The 22108-nt window shown below is 38.8% G+C and overlaps 1 protein-coding gene across 5 annotated transcripts in view; it reads left to right on the top strand.

The window, feature by feature from the left end:
- The window catches only part of ANKS1B (ankyrin repeat and sterile alpha motif domain containing 1B), a 396726-nt gene that overhangs the window by 336573 nt on the left and 38045 nt on the right, over positions 1-22108 (top strand). For all 5 annotated transcript variants that reach the window (XM_053977912.1, XM_053977910.1, XM_053977915.1 and 2 more), the window contains 2 exons: positions 10297-10404; positions 15710-15889. In XM_053977912.1, the coding sequence (XP_053833887.1) occupies positions 10297-10404; positions 15710-15889 (288 nt within the window). The remainder of the gene's footprint in view (positions 1-10296; positions 10405-15709; positions 15890-22108) is intronic.

Here is a 22108-nt window from a genome sequence, read left to right as displayed (position 1 = left end):
AATCAGAGGGGTTAGTTGTTGGGTTAAAGATATTTATAATCATAGGATCATTTAGGTAGGAAAAGACCTCTAAGACGATTGAGCCCAACTGTTAAGCTAACAATGCTAATTTTAAACTAGCACTGCCTAGATATTTACTGAATTACAATATTTAGAATTATAAAAAAATGTGACTAGAGATTGGGGAGATTCTTGGCAACATTCACTGTGGTTTGGAAATCACTGTAGATGTGATTCTGGGCATCTGACTTCCTGCAACATGGGACAACTCTTCTGCAGTTAGCTGAACCTACAGGTTTGATAAGTCTTTTTGGTTTCATGGAAGTCCAAATATCCCCTCATGTAACACTCTGCAAAATAAGGACCTGCTGGTGTTACTGCTACTGATGGGAAAAGTGAAGAATGGAATCCTTGGAACTGTCTTTCCTTTTTTTAACTTTATTTTATGGGTTGGATGGAGTTAAGATAAAGAACAAGAAAATCAAAGCCTGAGCCATGGAGATGAGATTTATCATCCCTTTGAAGAGAACCTTCCTTTTTCAGGAACTTTTGATAAAGCTGAAGAGAAAAAGGAGGAAGAGTAGAGGTGTAGAAGACATGCTGCTCTACCCTGTGCGAGTAGTCAGTCCTGTACAGCCCTTCTCACTGAGAAAATTCAAATAGAATTTGTAGCAAGAAAGCCTTTCCCATGACAACTCATTTCACTGGTGGTTTTTTTGCCAGAATGCTTCATTAATAATGGATCTGCCCAAACTGTGGATTCAGAAACATACATCTATATTCTTTTTCATTTATAAAATAACTTTAAGGACAAGAAGTTTGAGATGACCAAAACTTTGCCAGTTTTCACTGTTAATAAGAAGTTGGGTTTATCTTTTTCTTTCAACCATAGTACAAAATCAGCCTCATGTTTGGAGAGCTCTTCAGTACAGCTTGGTTTGTTCTAATTTGGTAATGTACAAAAATGTTTCTTTCTTAAGCCAGACTAATGTTGAATGTTTAATGAAGGAATCTGCATAAGATATGTAAGATCTGAACTGCCTTGTGGTTTCAATCTCTCTCAAATCATGAAGACAGTAATATTTTCTGCTGGAATTTGTTGTGTTGCTCAGAGCCACGTGGGAAGAATTTACTTGAGCTATTGACGAATGAATATTTTTGCCACTTTATTTGTATCCTTTTGTAATGCCACTTTTTGATGGTATTCCTTCCTGCTCTTACCTCAAAGCATGAAAGAAAAAGATATTTTGAGAAATGCTTTTGCTGTCCCCTTGCTGCCCCTGGCAGAGTTAATCCAGCCATCCTGCTGTGCTTATAGAGCCTGTTCTTTCCCACCCACGGTGCTTCCTCCTCACAGATTAAGAGTCAAAGTACAGGATGATGCTGGCTCTGCCTGTATGTGCCTGTGATGTATGATTCTGCTCTGCCATGGTGGCCATTGCCTTTTTTAAGATAAGGACTATCATTGATACCATTGTGACAGCATTAAGGATACAAACAAAGCCAGGATATAAGGGAGAACTAACAGCTTTTTTAAAGCCATATCATGTATTTGGAAAGTGTACAAGATTTGGAGTTAAGAATCTGGCAAGCAGCATCACAATCCAAACTGAATGTAGATTAGTCAAAAGTTCTCTTAATTTATTTAAAGTAGGCTGATCAATCAGACTACCTGAAAGAAATCAGTAGACTACTTTAGCTGGAGTTGAGATGAATTGGTAGCTTTTATGTATGCAATAGCTTCTTCCATTTGGTGTTAAAGGGTGAGGTTGATGAAGGTGGATGGGAATGTGAAACTTGGGGAGGGGGCTGACATTTAATTCAATAATTGTTTAGTGAGCAAAGATTACAAACCAAGATAGTAAAAGATATCTGGAAAAATAATTAGATGGAGATTTTTTTTTAATTAATTATTTTTATTCTAAGGTTGTATGTCACAACATAATCTATACTGAGTTTATCAGTTATTCAAAGTTTATTCTTCTAAGGAGTGTCCTTGCTGGAAGAAAAGTGATAAAATTGGTCAGATGCTGTTGCTACAGTGCAGGTAGAACAATAATTGAAGATCCTCTTTACACCATGTCATATCTGTTGGTACATATTTCCTGTAAATTAATGAAATTAAGATCTTAATAGTGGTGACGTTCCTGGATGGCATAACAAGTTGTGCCCAAAACCAAAATTAAAGCTGTCTATTACCAGCATATCACAAAATGTGTTCTTCCTTCAGTGTGTCAAACACTGTCAACGACAGTGGTATGGCCGAGGGGAAGCAGCCGCTCTGCAGTAGGGTGAGTCCACACTGATAACTGTTAAGACAAGAGCTGCTGAGTACTCAAATGCATGGGCTTATAGAGCATGGTTTCTGTTAAAGCATTTGCTTTATGTCTCTTTGCAGTCTTTTTTTAATCCTAGCTGCCCTCCTCTTTTGGGTGGTCCATTGTGAAAGAAGCTGCAGTTTCCCTGTAGTGGGTTCATCTCGTGTTTGGCTCGTGCTGCTGTAAGCACAAGCAGCTGCTGAAAATGAGATTTCCACCCCTTCTTCTTTCCTTCGTCTCTGGCTGTACTTTCCAGCCCATTTACTTGTGCCAATGTTAACATTTCTGTGATCAAGGAGCACATGAGATAAGGAGCTGGCCATACAGAGAGCTGCTCCCTGCCTACTTCCCAGGTCTGTTTTTGGAGTGGAGGGGATCCCAGGAGTGACATCCCTGGGAGGTCACTCTGCTGCAACTGCTCCCACTGCAGCCCAGAACCCCTCCTGTTGGACCATACCCTGGTATTTCTTTCTGCAGATCTTTCTTCTAAGGAAGCAGAATTCCCTATTAAAAATAGATAAATAAATTATTAGCTCATTATGAAATGTGTTGTAGTACCAGTAACTTTAATTATAATTTATTTGCTGTGTAAGTAATCCTGCAAAATATTGTGGGATAACATATTGGTATTGCAATTGCTCTCTTCTAGTGCTGTATGATTAACACTGAAGACCTCAAGGAGTAAGTTCTCCTGGTCTGTGTGACCACACATTCTTCAGATCTCATCTGAACCAGTAACTGCTAATCTGTTGAGCTAATCTGTCATTAGCTCAACACACAGGTGAAAATGCAAGTCCTCAGTGGAGGGAACAGTCTACCTTCTAGCACACATTCGGGAATGTGGTCCACCTTTGAAATTGTCTAATATTTTTTCTACTTAATTCCAAGGAAAATAGAATGCTTTCCTTTATGTAAAGACCTGTTTAGTGTTTGCCATTTTTCACATAAATAATATTTTCAGCCTTGTCTCTTAGAATAGGTAATCATTATTATAACAATAATAACAGTTTTCATGAGATGTATAGGACAAAGCACTTGTATTTTGGGAGTGAATTGGGATGGCTTGTGGCCTCAGCATCATGCTGTCAGTTCACAGTAGTAGAGTACTGACATTATCAGTGCTTGTATCAAAGCCTACAGACACTTTTCAGGTTTTTATCATTATGATACTTTTACAATTTTCCCCTTAAAAAGTGGGTAAATATTAATGTTAGCAGTAGAGCAATAATGCATTGTTGTGTTTGTAGATGTATACATCTGGGATGTTTACTGCTGTAAGGGATAAGTATATTTTGGATTGCTGTATATCCTGTATGAACTGCTCCATAGCATGCTGGAGCTTATCCAGAGAAGGGCAACGGAGCTGGGGAAGGAGCACAAGTCTGATGAGGAGTGGCTGAGGGAGCTGGGGGTATTTAGTCTGGAGAAAAGGAGGCTCAGGGGGAACCTTATTGCTCTCTACAACCACCTGACAGGAGGCTGAAACCAGGTGGGGGTCGGCCTTTCCTCCCAAGTTACAATTGACAGGACAAGAGAAAATCACCTCAAGCTGCACCAGGTGAGGTTTAGTTTGGATATTAGGAAAAAATTTCTTCACCAAAACCATTGTCAAGCACTGGCACAGGCTGCCCAGGGAAGTGGTGAAGTCACCGTTCCTGAAGATATTTAGAAGATGTCTAGATGTGGCACTTAGGGACATAGCCTAGTGTTGGACCTGTCAGTTTTAGTTCTGTGGTTGGATTCAGTGGCCTTAAGGGCCTTTCCCAACTTAAATGATTTCCATAATTCTGTGGTTCTGTGATAGCAGAGCCAGAATGAAGCCATAGCCTCTGTGCATAGATCTGACTTGAACTAGACATTCAGGAGTGGAATTTTAATGTGAATGTTTTACAATACACAAAAATTGTTTTACTAAACTGAAATAATTATGATGCAAAAGTAATTAGGTCTTCATGCCTACATCTGGTAACTGGCAAATATACTGAGAAGCTGAGTCTGTTCTGAATAGCATTTATTTACAACATTAGTTCTGATCCTCAGTCCAGGTTCTTCTCTCCAGTGTTTGGGTTTTCCTTCTGTATGTTGATAACAGTCTTTCTGCACTCATTGTATATCTAAGTAATGCTGGTGATTTAAAAGAAAAACAAAAAAAAAACAAAGAGGGACTTCCATTAAACTCTAGCAGTAGAAGATATTTAACACCATCTTAGGTTTTTCACTATTTTTGCTGCAATTTTTACCAGACTATGTAATTGCATGATATAGAAGTAAACAATTCCCAATCCTAATATATTAATATCTTTATAATTAACTGATACTATTCACATATTGCAGAGCTTACCTTTTCATGACAGCCTTGGTTATGACTGTGAGCTAGAGTAATCTGCATTTTTACTCCAGGCAGTGAATGGCTGTTTGCTTCTTCTGATATTGTAAAAACGCTTATTGCTCTATGATATCAGAAGGTTTAAAAAAAAAGCCATTTACTTAGTAGACAAATGTCCCATTCTTAAATGTTTGGTTTTTTTTTTTCCTTTTGCATGGAATTAAGTCTGCAATGAAAATCAGGGGAAAAAAAGGATCCATTTTAGAGCTATTAAAATTTTCTGCAGAGATTTTTATTTTATCTCTTTATTTCTCATTACATGAGCTGTATTTCATGCTTGTGTACAGATTAATGTGCTTTGCTGATAATTGCCTATTAAAAATAGATAAATAAATTATTAGCTCATTATGAAATGTGTTGTAGTACCAGTAACTTTAATTATAATTTATCTGCTGTGTAAGTAATCCTGCAAAATATTGTGGGATAACATATTGGTATTGCAATTGCTCTCTTCTAGTGCTGTATGATTAACAATGAAGACCTTGAGGAGTAAGTTCTCCTGGTCTGTGTGACCACACATTCTTCAGATCTCATCTGAACCAGTAACTGCTAATCTGTTGAGCTAATCTGTCATTAGCTCAACACACAGGTGAAAATGCAAGTCCTCAGTGGAGGGAACAGTCTACCTTCTAGCACACATTCGGGAATGTGGTCCACCTTTGAAATTGTCTAATATTTTTTCTACTTAATTCCAAGGAAAATAGAATGCTTTCCTTTATGTAAAGACCTGTTTAGTGTTTGCCATTTTTCACATAAATAATATTTTCAGCCTTGTCACTTAGAATAGGTAATCATTATTATAACAATCTTGGTGTTTATATGTATAACAGATCTTCTGGATTTCTGATTTATGGGGGTTTGAGACTAATGTGACAAAAATGCACATATGTAATGTTTATCATTACATCTGAGGCTTGTAAAATGATTGAACTTATTTCTTATTGACTTATTTCTTAAGAGGCCATGTATTTAACTTTTCAATTTAGAAATTATTTTTAAAAAGCAGTCCAGCATGTAGCCTGAGACACACCCTCAGGAGTCAAAGTGGCCAGGTATCAGTTTTAGCCAGGTCTTATTTCACTGCATTTTCCTGGGTTTTTTAAAGGAAATATTAAATAGATTTTTTTTCACTGAAATATTAATGTTTATTGATTACAAGCACAAAACTACTGTTACTATTTTTATCTTTAGTGGAGCCTAAATACTAGCACCTGTTATTTTCCAATACCAGGTTAGCCAATTTGGAAAACACTTTAATGACAAAAATGGCTTGATTGACCAAGTCAGGACAAAGTCTCTCCTGAGAACTCCTACAAAAAATAATGAATTCTCACCTCCCTCTGTCTGACCTGGGATGGCAGTGGCAAGTTACTTGGAGAAGACTCTTGGCCATTGCTTTCTCAATGCCCTTAAATGGAAATCTGCATCTCAATTATTTATTTGAGTGATAGGGAACCAAACAAACATCAGTTCCTCATAATAACATACAGAAATGGGACTTACAAGACAGCCATTGGCCTTTGTGAAGTGCTGTCATCAAGACAACTGGCATCTGTTTCCAGGTGGGTAATTCATTCCAGAGGATTGTGATGCATATTTCATACCCTTATGATATGAAATCATTATGATATGAAATAATAAGTATCTTACAGGTGTCTTCCTAGGCATAATAAACACTTGCTTCTCCTGCAGTTGTGGACACCAGAGAAGTTGCAGCAAGCCTCTGACCAGCAGGTGCTTTGGTGCTCACTAGCACTGTTCTGATCACTCTTTAATTTTATATTTTGTAGGTGGTTTCTAGAATCCGATTGCTGCTACACATTTAGTAGCACCTCTTGTGCTATTATGATCCTAATTTTAGCCCATACAAAAGTTTTTCAGATTATTCCAAAAGAAGGAGAATTAATGTCTTGAATTTCAGAAATCTATGTAATATTCTGGAAAAAAAAAAAAGTAGAATCATACAGTATTGAATATTATTATTCAATTAGAGAAAAGATCAGGTAGAAGAATGTTGCAGAAATAAAGCTCATTTTTAGGTGGAATAACTTGTTAATTCCAGCATTTGCACATACACAGTCATCAGGGAGTTATTGGGCTACATGTATCTTCTGAAACATCTGTCAGCTAAGCCAGAGATCTAAATGCAAAGTGTTACATTGGTTATATTTGTGGATTTCTTACATTTCCTAGTGGAATTTCATTTTGTATGCTAATCATTGCAGAGTACAGAAGTAAAAATAAGATTAAATTTTTGTGCATGTGTCAGTGCTTTGGATGAATGACTTGCCCCATTCTCTTTTAATTGTATTGCAACATCAACTACATGAAATGGAGTAGTATCATTCTTGTCTTGGGTATCCTGCTGTCAGTGTGGAAAGAAGCATGTCACGTACATGCTTTTTTTTTTTTTTTTCTTCTGTCCCAGTGATGGAATAGCATACTGTGGAAAGCCTTGAGCTACTCTGAGCAGTTTGATGACATGTTGTTGCTGATTCCTGCAGCCACACTGCAAAAGTCATTTCATTGTTGTATAGTAAGTGGGCTACAATCCATTTGACAAAATACCTCACTGCATGACACTTAGGTGCACAGTATTGACTGTCCTTATTCAGGGCTCAGTGTTACGGTGTTCACTGTAACCTGATTTATAGAAATTATATACCAGGAAAGCTAACTTGTGGGCTTTTTAAGTGCAAGACTTTCAACATTAACATATTTCTATGGTACTGCTTTAGGCAACTGTACCATTCCACACTGTTGACCTATATTTGTGATATTTGACATTTTTGATAAATACTGTCAAGGATAATCCATCACAGGATGAGTTTCTGAGTTTTGGGATGTTTGTTAAACCCTCATAACTTAAATATAGAAGTGTTTCAGAAAACAGTGTTTTATGTTGAGAATCAGGTTTTCCAAGTAAGAAAATTGCTAGGGAATAATTTCCAGAAGAATACAGCTGTCTTCAGTTAATGGAGTATGTGCTCCAGATGAGACTGGGATGCAGCTGCCTGTTGCCTGAGGACCATATGTTTCTCTAGGTTGCATCATTAACTCCCTCCCATTCACATTTGGGGCAACCACCATTATAATAGAAAAACAAAATGTGGAGTAAACTTAGCAGTGCCTATGGTGTTTAAAGATCTGTATTACTTTCAAATTGAGAACAGTTTTTGAAATAATTTAGTCATTGAGACCTGTCTGCTGATCTCTTACGTGTGCAGTCCCTCAAGATTCATGTCTTTTTCTCTCCCATTGTTCAACAGCTCTGTGAAGTCAAAGAAAATTGTTTTGTGTTTTGATATAGCTAATAAGGCAGTCAGAGTGCTGGGGACCTTGAAACAACCCAAAGAACTTTAGCTTGGCTTAAAAATCTCTGGGAAAATGATCTTGTTGATGAGGAAGCATTATGAAAGAAGCAAGTTCACTGAAGTGCATTACTTGAGTAATGCTTAAAGCAGCTGTGGTTCATTCACGTGTTTCATATAGTTAACTGCAGAGATAAACTGTGCACCCTTCTGTTTAACACTCAGTGTAAACTGAATCCGTAACTAAGTCTCCTGCATGCCTCAGGCATTTCTCTGTGTGCTGCATTATCTCAGCTTCGCTCGTGCTTCTCTAGATTTAGACTGAAAGGATAGCACATAGCAGGGTGGTTTGTGGGACTGCAGCTTGTGTCTGCTGCTGAGCTGCAGGGTCTCCAACACCCCTGTAAGCTGCTTCTCAGAGGAAGGCCTCCATCTGCTTCATGTCATAGCCCGTCACTCTGGAGATGTGGGCAGCAAAGAGGTTATTGATGTTCAACAGTATCAGATAGCACAGAGACATCTGACAGAGGAAACGTGGACGGATTCGTGTGCACATGGATGGGCAGGATAATGGATGGGTAGGCATGGATACCGGAATAATGACAACATGTTGCTGTACCATATTTTGAGATACTGCATCTAAGAGATGTAGCAGCGGAGTTGCTGGGGTTTGGGTTTTGTTTGTTCTCATGGATTATAGCTCTTTGTCCTACTGCTTAAGCTGAGGTAGTTGTTCATTTAAGATGTAGCATTTCCAGGTTTTTTGGGGGACTATTACTTTTTCTAGGTTGAGTGAGAACTTCCTCTCAACTGAAGGGTGTTGACACACGGTGGTCCTAAATATAGTGGGAAGTACTGTTTTCTGAGAAGGAATGGAGGCAGCTCTGGAGTATGAAACCACATGTACAGTCTGGAGGAGTTATGTAAGGACACTGCTGTTTGCAGAGCGGAGGCTTTACTGCCACAATTAGTGCTGCTATAGCTCTTTACACTACAGCCATTGTAGCCATTAAAGACTATCACTGAAATATGTTATTTTTCCCACTAATGCTTAAAATTTCCAACTCGCTGCTTCTGCTCTCCCTCTTTTCCTGAGAGCAGTGGTGGTTTTGTACAAGGCAGGAACACAGAGAAATACAAATGAGGAGTAGTTGCTGTAAATTTGGGGCAACTTTTTGGCAGTGTTTTGGGAGTTTGGACAAGCATGAGGTGTGTGAATGTATCCACTGATGGACCTGTTTCTGTGCAACGGAGATTTTGCGTCTGATAAGAAAAGTAATACAACTCCAGGGTAAAAGTTTGTCCACCCAGTGTTTCTTACACAAGGATGGTTCTATATGGTAACACAAACTGTATGAGATATTTGGAGATTACATGTGTGTGTGAATATACACATACCAGTAACCAAGGGCAACCCTCAAACCACAGCCGAAATGCAAAGGGTGGATTTATTTCTTTACCTTGCTAACCATGCCAGGTGACAGAGGGACAGGGACATGGCTCTATTCTAGCTGGCAGGAGTGGAGGGGAGGGCTCCTGCCTCTTTATAACACAAGTCTTCCCCCATGTCTGTGAGAGTGTGTTATCTCTCCACAGGACTTCCACTTCTCAAAACAGGCAGAGGATGAACAACATTTGGCATATTAAATGGAGTTTTCCCATCCCAACAATTTTAGCATTCCCAGCTGCAAGGTCACTTTGAGAGAAACTATTCCCTCCTCCTCTGCCAAATCTTGCAGTTTTAACCCTTTACTAGCAACACTGTGAGAGGCATGGTGAATAGATTTAAAGTTATAACATTTACTCATTGTACAGTTCCTTTTTTCCCTTCTTGCCTCCTCTAAGCATTCACTGGCTGTTTCTCACTCTTTCGCTCATCCATGCCGTGAATCACTTTAATCCTTATCATTCACTGTTTGCATACACATTTGCATTTCCTTCTCCAGTCTTCTCATCCCTTTCCCTGTTTTCCTTCCTGCTCTTCTGCCTTCTCTTAATTTCATTTTTTTCTTCTTTAATCACGTTTGAGTCTGGCTTTTTTCAGTTTTCTGCACCTATACGTGCTCTAGTTTCTTCCTTCATTTTACAGTGTTTTTCCTCTGATCTCACCTCTCATTTTCTCTGCTGATTGTTTGCCTTGCACAGGTCCCTGTCTGCTCAGCCTGTCTAGAGGACTAACTTGTTAAAAGCTTTCAAGAGAAAATCACTTCAATCTGAATTGGATGTTCATGTAATGGATGCCATCTGCTCTTTTAATGATGTATTTTTGATATTATTTCAGGTCTTAAAAATTAGCTTGATTGGCCACCGGAAGCGTGTTCTGGCATCTTTGGGAGATAGGCTTCACGAAGATCCTCCTCAGAAACCACCTCGGTCAATAACCCTCAGGGTGAGTCCCCATGAAAATTTGTTTGCATTTCTTGACAAATCAGCAAGGGTTTCATAACATTCACATGAAAACAATGGCTGCTTTGAGTGGGGTTCAACTTACCTCCCTTCAGAGTTGTATATTATGGACATCTTAGGCTGACCTGCTCTGTCACACCTCCCCATATGGCCAGCAGAGTTATATTGACATTTTTACAGGGCGATCCATGTGACCTGTTTCAGATGTCTGCCTAGGATGAAATAAGTAGAATCTTAGAAGTGTCAGCTTATCTTTGCTAAAGAAACTAGCATGGGACCAGGGATGTAAAAGATTCAAGTTTTCATTTGCCCACAGGATTCCCAGCCCAGCCAATCAATAGTGCAGGAGAGTTACCATTTTCCTTTCATGTTTTTGAATGTTTGCACTTACTTTTCAGACATATGCTTTAAGCTTTCTTTAAGGAGAACATCTTGAAAGTCTTGAGATAAAAAATGCCATTAAGGTGTCTCAAAAGTTATATCAATGTATATCAAAACTTTCATCATGTTTTTAATTTTAATTTATATTCCCTCTTTCAGAAACCTTGTTGCAATGTCCCTGGTGTTTTTCCACACTTGACCACAATTTATCTGCTCTCATTACACCACCTTCACTCGGTTTCTCCAATCCAATGCCTTTGCTTACTTGTCTGCTACTCTTACCAAGTTGTGGTCTGATGGCCACTTCCTACTGCGTTCTCTCCAACAGAGGTCATAACAACATTTTTATTTTGATATTTTAGGTCACACCTTTCGCATTTGATTGGATCCCATTATTTTCATGGAGCTACATTTCTGACAGGAAACTTGTTTGGGATTAAATTTCAAAATGTCAGAGAGTGTCTCTGCTCCCAAGTTAAATTTCCTAGTGTAAAGGGAAATACAGAAAGACAGAATGAGGGCTTTTTTTTAAGTGTATTTAAAATTTCTGTGACCAGCCTGTTTTCACCCTGCTTATTCTCAGATGCCCCATACAGACATTTTAGATTCAACCCCTTAATTCAAGCTATTCCCAATGCCATATTTTAAAAAGTCTGACAAATCTGTAATGTGCTCTAAGGCACATTGCACAAACGTGTGGATGTTTTTCTTGTATTTTATTTTTATGTATTTTGTGAATGGTTCCTGATGCATGGCAGGTGTTAAAACACTCCAAGGAGAGAGAAATAGATAAAAAGGCAGACTTTTTTGCTGAATGCCTTCAATACTGTGGACTGGATAATTAATTCCTACTCAGCAAGTGGGAAAGTTTCCATGGTCCACATTCTTGGTCAGGACTGTATATTCTCAGTTAATATGGAAGAGAAAACTGGATGTCCTCCATCTGTAGTCAAAATGATAAAAAGTAGTCTGCTGCTGCACAGCTAGAGTTACTGATGCAGGCCAGTGCTAAATGTCCTTTATCACCTCTTGGAACTGGAGTATTCACAGAGAATCTTAAAGAGGAGGACATGCATTTGGAATAAAGGTTTTCTTTCCCATCAACTGCTACTATGCCATTTCACACGAAACAAAGACATAGTGTTTCGTTTGTAGTCTGCAATAATTTGTATCTTGAAAATTGACTTAAATAAACTGTCTGCTACTGCTGTAAGATTGATTTATGTAGAATCACTGAACAGTTTGGATTAGAAAGGACCTTAAAGATCATCGAGTTTCAACCTTCTTTGCCATGGGCAGGAGCACTTACCACTAGATAAGGCTGCTCTACATCAGTAGAAAAGGTAGTTTATTATTTAAAATCTACTTTTAAGTTCCCAAGCTCAAGCTAAGCAATGCTAATGCTTCATCTTTTTTGATTGTTTTTGTATTAACTTTTAAAATATTTCAAAGTAGAAGGTCAAACATTGATAAAAAGCAAAAATTCCTTAAAATCTTAAAAATATCCACAGCATATGTTATTCCCTGTTGTGTATTACTGTGTACTAAGGAAACACTATTTTGATTTCAAATATACTATATTGAAATATATATATATGTTTTATATTTTATATATATATATAGCATTTGTATGCACACAGACACTATACAAATACACTTTTCTATACACAAAAGTATAGACATGGATGGATCTTGGGTTACCTATGCAATCTTGCTTTCCTTCCTGGAATGCATCTTTTCCTTGAGTAATCTTTAATTGCATGACCAGTTTCCATGTTCTTCCTGGGAGCCCTTCCTCACCCAGTCAGCACTGGAGACTGGAATTTAAACTGAAGGACCAACAATTTTGGCAGAAAATTTGGAGAAGAAATGTTGCAATAGTAATGATATTTTAACACAAGAATTAGTTCACTGGAGAGAATTCCTGGTTTCAGGTTAGACAAGCATCTGTGGGACATGAAGTGTGCCCAGGCAGCTTGGAAAAGGATCTCGTAATCTCCTTTCCAGCCCTGACCTCTGTGGTTCCAGGTGTACACGAGCAGCAGGTCTGAGAGGGGATGAGGCAGATTTTGAGAGTGAAATATGTGATCAGACATCCCTGCAGGTCATCTGTCCTTGGATTCACAGCCAGGTAGAAGCACAATATGAATACCAGGTGACTAACAGTAGCGTGGTACTGAGGCCGTGGTAGCACCTGCAAGGGTGTCTGTGCCTGGTCTGCAGGTTTGTTTGAGGAGGTGAAAAGGTGGGTATGGAAAGAGGAAGAGGAGTGAAGGAAGAATGGGAGACAGGCTCATGATTAAAGGAATAGCTGTACCTATGAAACTATAGACTTAAACCTGTTTTTGCCACAAAAAACTCAGATAATTTGTGGTAGGCTGTTTAATTAATTGCCTCCTAAACAGTCACTAATTGTATGTCACTGACAGTCTCCATATTTGACTGGAGTCTTGAGTCTGATTTTTACAAGTGCTGAAGTACACAGTGCAGAAAATTAGATCAACAGACATGGAGTTTGGAACTCAAGCTCTTGGGAAATCGAGCAATTGAGTGACAGGTACCTTCTAACCTTTGTTTTCTGTGTGTCTCTGGTCACCCACACTAAAGCAGTGATTATGAAATGCCAGAAGTCACAGGTGTGGCAAAAATTAATTGATTGACATTTGTAAAGCACTTACGAGCATCATGACTATGATGATATTAATCATCTTATCTTCACAGCAGGATTTAAAAAGGGTTTAGGAGAGAGCTGTGGGGCCATGAAACAAGTCAAGAATAAAATACTGACTACACGGTACCTAATGATAACTAACACGGTGCTCAATAGATGACAACACGCTGCACAGTTGAGGATCCATCTGTGCTGTGAAGGACAACTTTGAGAAAATAGCATAAAATCGTACAATGACATACTGTTCCATAATGCAGAGGCACAGTAATTCTTTAATTTCTTGAGTTGGTATTTCTTGTCTGTATTGCCTTGCCAGCAATCTTCCAATATAGATCTCAGAGTTAATTTCCTCCTCATATGCAGTTTGATAAAATATGAAAAGCTCAATGAGGGCTGGAATCTCTATGTTCATCTGTCACTTTGATACACTGGTGGCTCTGCTACAGTGGGTGAATCCTGATTCAGAGCAGAAAGAGGTTACCCACCTGGCTGGAGCAGCAGGTAGCACTCATTAAAGAGGAACTTGTTTGGTGCCCATGTACTCAGGTTATTTTCAGAGCAGAGGTGTGTGCACTGTGTTGTTAGGCCCAGGGAGGGTGGGTTTTACAGGTTATGTCTCATCAAACCTACTGAGCATGTGCAGAATACAGCTTTCCAGAAGCTTTTAACTGGGCCAAATGTAGGTGGATTTTTGTGAAGGAGGGAAAATATTATTCCTAAGAGGAAAATACTCTTTTCTTTCCCCTGGGAAATGTCAAGTGCTTGTCTCAGATCATAGGCAAGCCAGATAATTTTTTTTAAAAGTTAAAATCCCAGTTAATTAAAAATTACTAAAGAGCTATATATTTTCCTAACATTTTTCTTGTTGGCAACATGAAAAATACTAATCCATTACTGTGATTGCAAGGAATAATGTCACATAGACTCCTACACATCAAATATTGACATCAGGCATTACTATGACTTGAACTTCCCTTTCCATTTGGAAGAGATTATAACTCTGATTTCTTACACCAGATCTTGTTTCTTAACAGCATGGAGTAAAGTACCTTGATGCTTTTCAGAACTGGGCTTGCTTCAATGTAATAATGCATGAATCGTCCACTTTAATTCTCTCTTTAAATAAAAAGGCTGAATGTTTTTGCCTTCCACACTGGAGCAGGTTTTTTGCTTGCTCCACCATCTTCAAGTCCCTTCTTGTTGCTGAGTATTGAAATAGAGCATTGCAGCAGCAGGTGGCTTAGAGAAGGTCTGCAAACCTGCAGCAAACCTGCTCCTGGGTACATTTTGTCCAGTACCCTACATCATGAGAGAGGAACATTTCCCATTCAGTTGCTATGAGAGTGTTTTCCTGCTCACACTGGGCGGTGCTGGTGCAGACTGGACAGTAGACTGTAGCTCCCTGCTCCTGCTGGTGGAGTGTAGAATGGTTGATTTGGACACCAGTGTTTGTAGCAGGTTGAACAAGTGATGTCATGTGCATGACACTGGGTATTTCCAAACGTATACACAATGTCTGGCTGTGGGCAGTGTGGTGGCAAATCTTGGTGAAATGTATGCCAGGAAGATGTGTTTATTTATTAGGTAGCACTTATGTATCAATTCTGTTTGGTATTTGCACACTGACTGATACAAGGTTACAGTTCGGTAGAGGTAAGGAGAAAAGCCAGGTAAAATATTTGTACTCTGATGCTTTCATGTGTTCCAGGAATTGGTATTTAGCTTGTGTCTGATATCTGGTACTTCAAGTTAAAATGGATGTTCTGTAAAACCTATAAAAATTGCAACAAAATGTCTATACTGTGTAAATGGGCATGCATTTCTTTTTTCCAGCAAGAGGTGTTGCTAGTGTTCAAATCACTTTCACTGCTCAGAGCAGTTGCTCAGAAGTGGTGAGAATCTATTTCATCTTACAAATAGCTAATCCTAAATAATGGCTTTATTTGGGCCTTGACAAGAAGTAGCTCACTGTTTTATCTCTAGGAGAGAGTATATATTACACAAGAAGGTTTTGGGGAGGAAATTTGCCACTAGTTCATGTAATCAGTGAACTATTTTTCCTTCTACATGGGCTTTGCATTTCAGGTAGCAAATCTCAAAAGTTCGTCCACAATAACCTCTACTGCAGGAATTGTTCCATAATTTTTTTAGTGTGAGCAATTCACATGCACTTTAAATGATTTGAAGTCAGCAATATGCTGTTCTTCTTATGCTGCATTTTTCTTTCTCTGTCCAGGAACCCAGTGGTAATCACACTCCTCCTCAGTTGTCTCCATCACTTAGCCAAAGCACTTTCACTACTGGTGGCTCCCTGGACGTTCCCCACATTATCATGCAGGGCGATGCAAGGAGAAGAAGAAATGAAAACTATTTTGATGATATTCCCCGGTCAAAGCTGGAGAGGCAGATGGCACAGGTAGGACTAAAACCAGTGCCGTTAAAAGGCTGGGCCTTGCTGCTTTTGGTTACAGGACTAATCCTGACCAGAGCAGTGGGTTGTATATGAAGGCTGAGTTGTAAACAGCAAAGGTTGACAATTTTTCCAAGATGTCTGTTCCAGCTCTCTGTATTTGAAGTAGTATAAATTGATGTGTTGGTGTACAATCTCTCCTCAGAGGTTTGAGGGTGTTTAGATGCCTGGAGGCTGAGATTAAGGTGGCTTCTGTGCACCAGAGTGTGCAGTCTTCCCCCAGCGCCAACTCTGCCCCTCGTTTTCATAATAAGGTGCAGATTCCTGAAATTCTGAGCAACCTAGATAAAAGTAAGCTTGCATCAGGCCACTGCTGGGAAGTCAGAGGACTTGAAGGGTGATGATTGATGCATTTATTAATGAGAAGAGTCAGCATTCTGCAAAACTCTGATCTGGGGATATATTTTGATAATTTAAAAATAAGATTTAACTATGCAAAAATTTATTTGAGTAGCACTAGACTCAACTTTGTGTTAAATCAAACTGTTCATGAAAGAAAGCTTAAAGTAGCCTCCACGTCAAATTTTTTTTCACCCAACCACTGAAAGAGTACTGATAACTTTAAATTAAGCATACATTGAGTGACATCACAGAACCGTAGAGCCATGTAGGATGGAAAACACCCTTAAGGTCTTCAACTCCAGCCCTTAACTCAGCACTGCCATGTTCACCACTAAAGCACGTCCCAAAGAGCCACACCTACATGGTGTTTGAACAATTCCAGGGATGATGATTGAACCACTTCCCTGGACAGCTCACTCCAATGCCTGACCACCCGGTTCAGTGAAGAAATTTTTCCTAATATTCAATCTAAAGCACAGTAAATTATGCATGGACAGTCTGTTGGTGAAAATGCTTTAGGATGAGCTCAGCTGGTTTTCAGTGATACCTCTGATGATGAAAGACAGCCAGGTCTTTTTCTGCATGCTGGAAACAGGACTTTGATTTGCCGTCAGAAGCAGATGGGCAGCCAGGGCAGTTCCTGGAGCAACTCGTTCCACGAAGGACCAGGTTGCTGCATGCTTCCCTGCATGAGGCTTCCCAGCAGTGGCTCTGCCTGCCACAACCCAAAGTAGAGCCTCTGTCCAAAATTCAGCCTCAATATGGAAACAGCTATGCAAATAACTGTATTATAATGAACAAAAGGCTGCAGTCTGTCAGCTAATTACATGAACAAGAAGTAATTAAATAAAAACAAGCAAAACAAGGTGCTGCCATTACCTGGGAACACAGAAACAAATTGAATTCCATTTCTTCAGAGGACATTTCTAGGGAAGTGAAATTGCATTTGGTTGGGTGGGGCTGTTGCCTTGCCCTTTTTTAATCTGATTTTCTGCTATGAAAGCTTCTTGTGCAGAATTAAGGAGAAAGTTGCTGAGTGCTGAGCTTGTTTTCAAACCAAAATCTGCTGGGCTTTTGTGGCATGAATAAGGTTGAGCTGAAGTCCAGCAAAGAAAAGACAGATTCTTAACATGAAAATACTTATTGAAGGTCATGAAATTTAGGTGTTTGGGCCTAAAATGCACACTTGGCTTGTGCCTGAATGCACTGGTTTGTCTAATTAGTTCATTTTATCACTTTGTTCACAAATCCCCATACTCACTACCTCTTTTACTCACTAGCAGTGAAGACAAAAAATAAAACAAAAAAACACCCCTATGCTGACAATTTTTCTGACTCCGTTTCACTCCTTTCTCATACTGGTATTCCCAAGAGATATGACATACTCTAATAAATGACACCTGGAGATTTTCTTTGTGCTGTTGAATACTGCATTTCCAGAAAGACTGATATGTTACGTGTACAAAGAGAAAACTGAGCAGTTATTAATTACACCACTCTAAACTCCCATGCAACCAATTAAGTGCTTAAGGGATTTTTTTGTTGATGGGGTTTTGGTTGGGTGGTTGAGTGGATGATTGGTTTTTGAGGTTGTTTGGGTTTTTTTTGTGGTTTTTGGGTTTTTTTGTTGGGTTTTTTTCTGTTGTTGTGGGTGTGTACCCACTGAATGGATGACTTCAGTGCCTTCTTTCTAATTTTAACCATTGAATATAGCTGTCATCCTTTGGGACTCCAGAGAGGAAAATGGATTCAGATTAAATCCATAAAATTGTGGTTTGTGTTGTTCCCTGTACTCCAATCTGTTTGAAGTCTTTTTCAACTCTGCCCCCAAATGCTGCATTCCTGATGTATGTAAAATTCCCTTTGACTTCAATGGGAAAGTCAATGACTCCCTCTGGTGATCATTCTCAATAAATTGGATTCACCCCATTAAGAGGCTAATCAGGGATTTCTTCAATCATTCTACCCCAAAAATAGATTCTTAAATTTATTTTGTGCAATGTGTGCTCTGCCAAAATGAACTATATTTCTTTTAGTCTTTTCCCCGAAAACCTCCTTGAAATTAAAAGTAAAATAATTGTTTCTGCAAAGTAAAGGAGATCCAACTGATTCTTAACATGAAACTTTTGCTCTGTGTGTTGTGGGGTTTTTGGGGTTTTTATTTTATCTAGCAACTTTCTCCTTGCAGTTTGCTGGTTCCTTTGACTTGTGTCAGATCAGCAGCAACTTCTGAACTGATACCAGTCCAGCTTCCCAGCTACAATACTTCTCACATGCAAAATGATCTAGAGGGATTATTTGAATTGCTTTGAGAATGTTCTTTTGTCTTAACCCTTTCTTCGCTAAGCTGTTTGCATGCTGCTGTATGAATCTGCATGTTTACTGGATGCTATAGTTCACAAATGTGCATAAAGACATCTTGGGTGCTGGAGTGTTTTGGGAATTTTAGGTATGTTCTGGATGATATTAGTGAGTGTTTTTATGGCCTTGAAGAGAGAAGCCAAAATGGTATTGTGAACTTATTTATTGTATTGCTTTCATGAACTTGATTTTATTTAAAAAATGTTAGAATAAAACTATCTTATCCGTAATTTAAAGTATAAATTCTGAAGATATTCTGATGAAACTGGATATTTCCGTCTTTACTATGGCCTATGTTTTCACTGAACTGTTACAGGGAGTCATCAATCATGTTGATCTTTGCATCAATCAACCAATATTTTTTAAACAATGAGCACAGCAGCTTAAATCTGTTTTCCCTTGATGTGCTAGATGTGTTTAAACAGTTCTCTAAACCATAATCAAATCTGCTTGTAAGTAATACAACTCTTTGTTTCCTGGAGGAAGCACTGATTTAAATTTACTTAATGTGGGTGGTTTTGTCTCAAGGCCAGCATGTACCTTCATTTACAGTTCCCTAGCAGACTATTTGTGACCTAAGGGGAAAATTGTGATATAAACAATGAGTCTAACCAATTTAGATTCCCCAATGGAATAGGTTTGGTTATCCAACTCCCCCAGTTGATCATCCAGCTCCAAAAGTCTGTGATGTCTGGTTGTATAAATCATAACTGCCAAAATGGTAATACAGAAGGTTGTGAGATGCTTTGTTTTCCAAAAAAAAAAAAAAAAAAAAAAAAGGAGAAAAAAAGTCTAGGAAGAAATGAGTAGTCTGAGTCATCATTAGCTGTGGATGTTGAATTTTAAGCCTGCAAACTGTAGGTTAGTATGATCAAATTAACGTAGTTTAAAATAGCTGAGGTTGTTCTTAAGATTGCCTAAACCTTTAAAATAGAACTGAAATCATGCAGGCAAAGCTTGAGTACATTGGAACCAAAATTGATAGGAGAAGGAGTCCCACTGATGGGATTGGGCTCTTCATTCACCCCTGAAATAGGTGCAGGGAAGAACTTTGGAGGTTGAAAATAATAATAGGCAAGTTCATTAAAAGACATGAGTTTTAGGATTTGCAATTCTCCAGGTGTGAGAGAAGCTTTAGGTACTAGCTGCAAGCATATCCCAGACTGCCAGTCCGAGGTGGTGGCTATTTGTTGTGCCAGCCAGTGGCATATGGTGCTTTTAACCACCCTGGTCCGTAAGACCTCTTGCCGTGGTGCTCCGAGCTCTGCACCCTGCCCTGAGCCAGGAGTGAGGGCCATCTTTCCCATGGCAGGCATGCAGGGAGGTGCAGGAAGCACCTCTGCCCATGGCACTCCTTGCAAAAGGAGAGCTGGGGCAGGTGTCCCCTGATGCTGTCACACGCCCTGAACCTGCGGCACAGCCCGAGCTGGGAGGGGTCTGTCCTCTTGGGGGGCAGTGGGCAGGAGCCTCTCTGGGGCTCTGGGAACAGCTCCAGCCGTGTCTGCCTCTGGCAGGACAAGCTGGTAGTGAGTCAGAGAAAGCTTTCTAGTAGGATAAACCTAGTCATGGCCCCTATGGGGGCACCCCAGATAGCTGTCATGGAAGGAAGAGATCGTTTAAGATCTGAGAGGGTTGAAAAACTTCGAAAAAGTTATTCACAAAGGCTGACAGGAGAAGTTCTTTCCCAGAGCTGCTGAACTCAGACTTAATTTTGAAAGCCTTTCTGGGTGCTTCAGTCACAAGGGCTGGGGACTCTTGCTTTTTTAAATTGTTTTTTTTAATTTTATTTTTTTTTCCCCAAAATGCAAGATGGCTTAAATGTAAGGTCGTTGTAATGACTACATGGTAAGCATGAAGTAAATCTGTCCTGATTGTTGGGATTCTGCCTTTTAATGTTACTTTGTAAGATACAATAATTCGTTGCTGGGTTAGGGTTGATATGCAGGGGACATTTAAATGATATTTAGTACAACAGATTCTTTACCTACAGAAGAGGAGAAATGTCATAAAAACAAAAAACAGAATTAGCAAAGGCAGGCTTATATTAAAATTGTGAAATAATTTTGCTTCTTTCTGAAATAATACTTTCAACTCAGCAATGTCTTCCAAATACTTCACAGATACTAATGCATTTGTATTTCCAGTGCACTGTGGGGCTGTAATTTAAAATCATATTTTCCATTTTCCAGCTAGGAAAACTGACATACAGGGATGTTGCAGGTTGAGTAAGATGATGTAGAAAGTTTGAAGGAGCCTAAAATAAAGAAGTCATCTTTAGTTTTGTAACTTTAAACCACAGCATTACATTTTTTATTTACTTGTTTCGTATTTCTTTTCCCATCTCCTCTGCTTTTGAAGGATTAAAATATTACTGTGAATGAGGAAAAATATGCCTAAGAGAATAGTGGTGTGTAAAATGAGATTATCTAAGAAGCAGTGAAGAAGGTTTTTTTATCAATGGTTGAAATTACTCTTGAAATAACGGAATTCTTTACTAGTTGATTTATAAAGCAATAAAAACAAAAACATGGTCATCTAGATTCAGTCTCTTGTTACTTCTTAGGCTTATTTCCTTTTTTTATAAGCATAAAATAGTTTAAGTTGTGAGGATAAATAGACAGCTACCTAAAAGAAAGTCAAATCCAAACAAAATTCTCTAAGGTTCATATTTTAGGTGCATTATATTTTTAATATGGAAAGATGACTGAACTATGACGACTTTCAATTTAACATCAAAAGAAAAATGCTTAACTAAATGTATTGCTGGCAGTTGTATTTGTAATTCACATAGATGCAAACACCATAGATGGCTGTATCTTGATCTGTACATTTCAGCTCATTTTCATCCATAGATCCCATTAGAACTGTGTATTTCATAGAATCATTGAGTTGGGTCATCTAGTTCCAACCTCCCTGCTCTGAGCAGGGACACCTCCAACTAGAGCAGGTTTCTCAAAGTCCATCCAACATGGCCTTGAACACTTCCATGGATGGGGTTATCCAACTCTTCTCTGAGCAATGGACAAGTAAACTGATAAAGACATTATAAGAAGTCTTCTTAATTTCTGCCTGAATAGAGAGAGAGAATTTTTTCAAGAATGTTACAGAAGCTAATATATTAGAACTGAATTCATGTGAGGTGGATCATACCTACAAACTGCTTCAGCAAATGGAATTAAGGAAGCTGCTTCTATATTCAGTATTAATGATCCAAACTTCAGCCGTAAATACCACACCAAGAAAAGGACAAATGTTCTTTATTAATTTACTGTTTTTCACACGCAGTCATGTGAACTAGAAGGTCTACATTTAAAAGATTTTATGAAAACTGAATTTTAATACCTAACATTTGCATTTTTGATCTGCTGGAAAAAGGCTGTGCTTAAGTTTGGGGTGCTTTTCTGAAAGAACATTTTTGTTGTTTGGGGGTATTTTTTTGAAGAAAAGTAGATACCTATAGTC

Source organism: Vidua macroura, chromosome 5 (assembly GCF_024509145.1).
Source record: "Vidua macroura isolate BioBank_ID:100142 chromosome 5, ASM2450914v1, whole genome shotgun sequence".
Taxonomy (NCBI): domain Eukaryota; kingdom Metazoa; phylum Chordata; class Aves; order Passeriformes; family Viduidae; genus Vidua; species Vidua macroura.
This window is presented reverse-complemented; position numbering and strand designations above follow the sequence as displayed.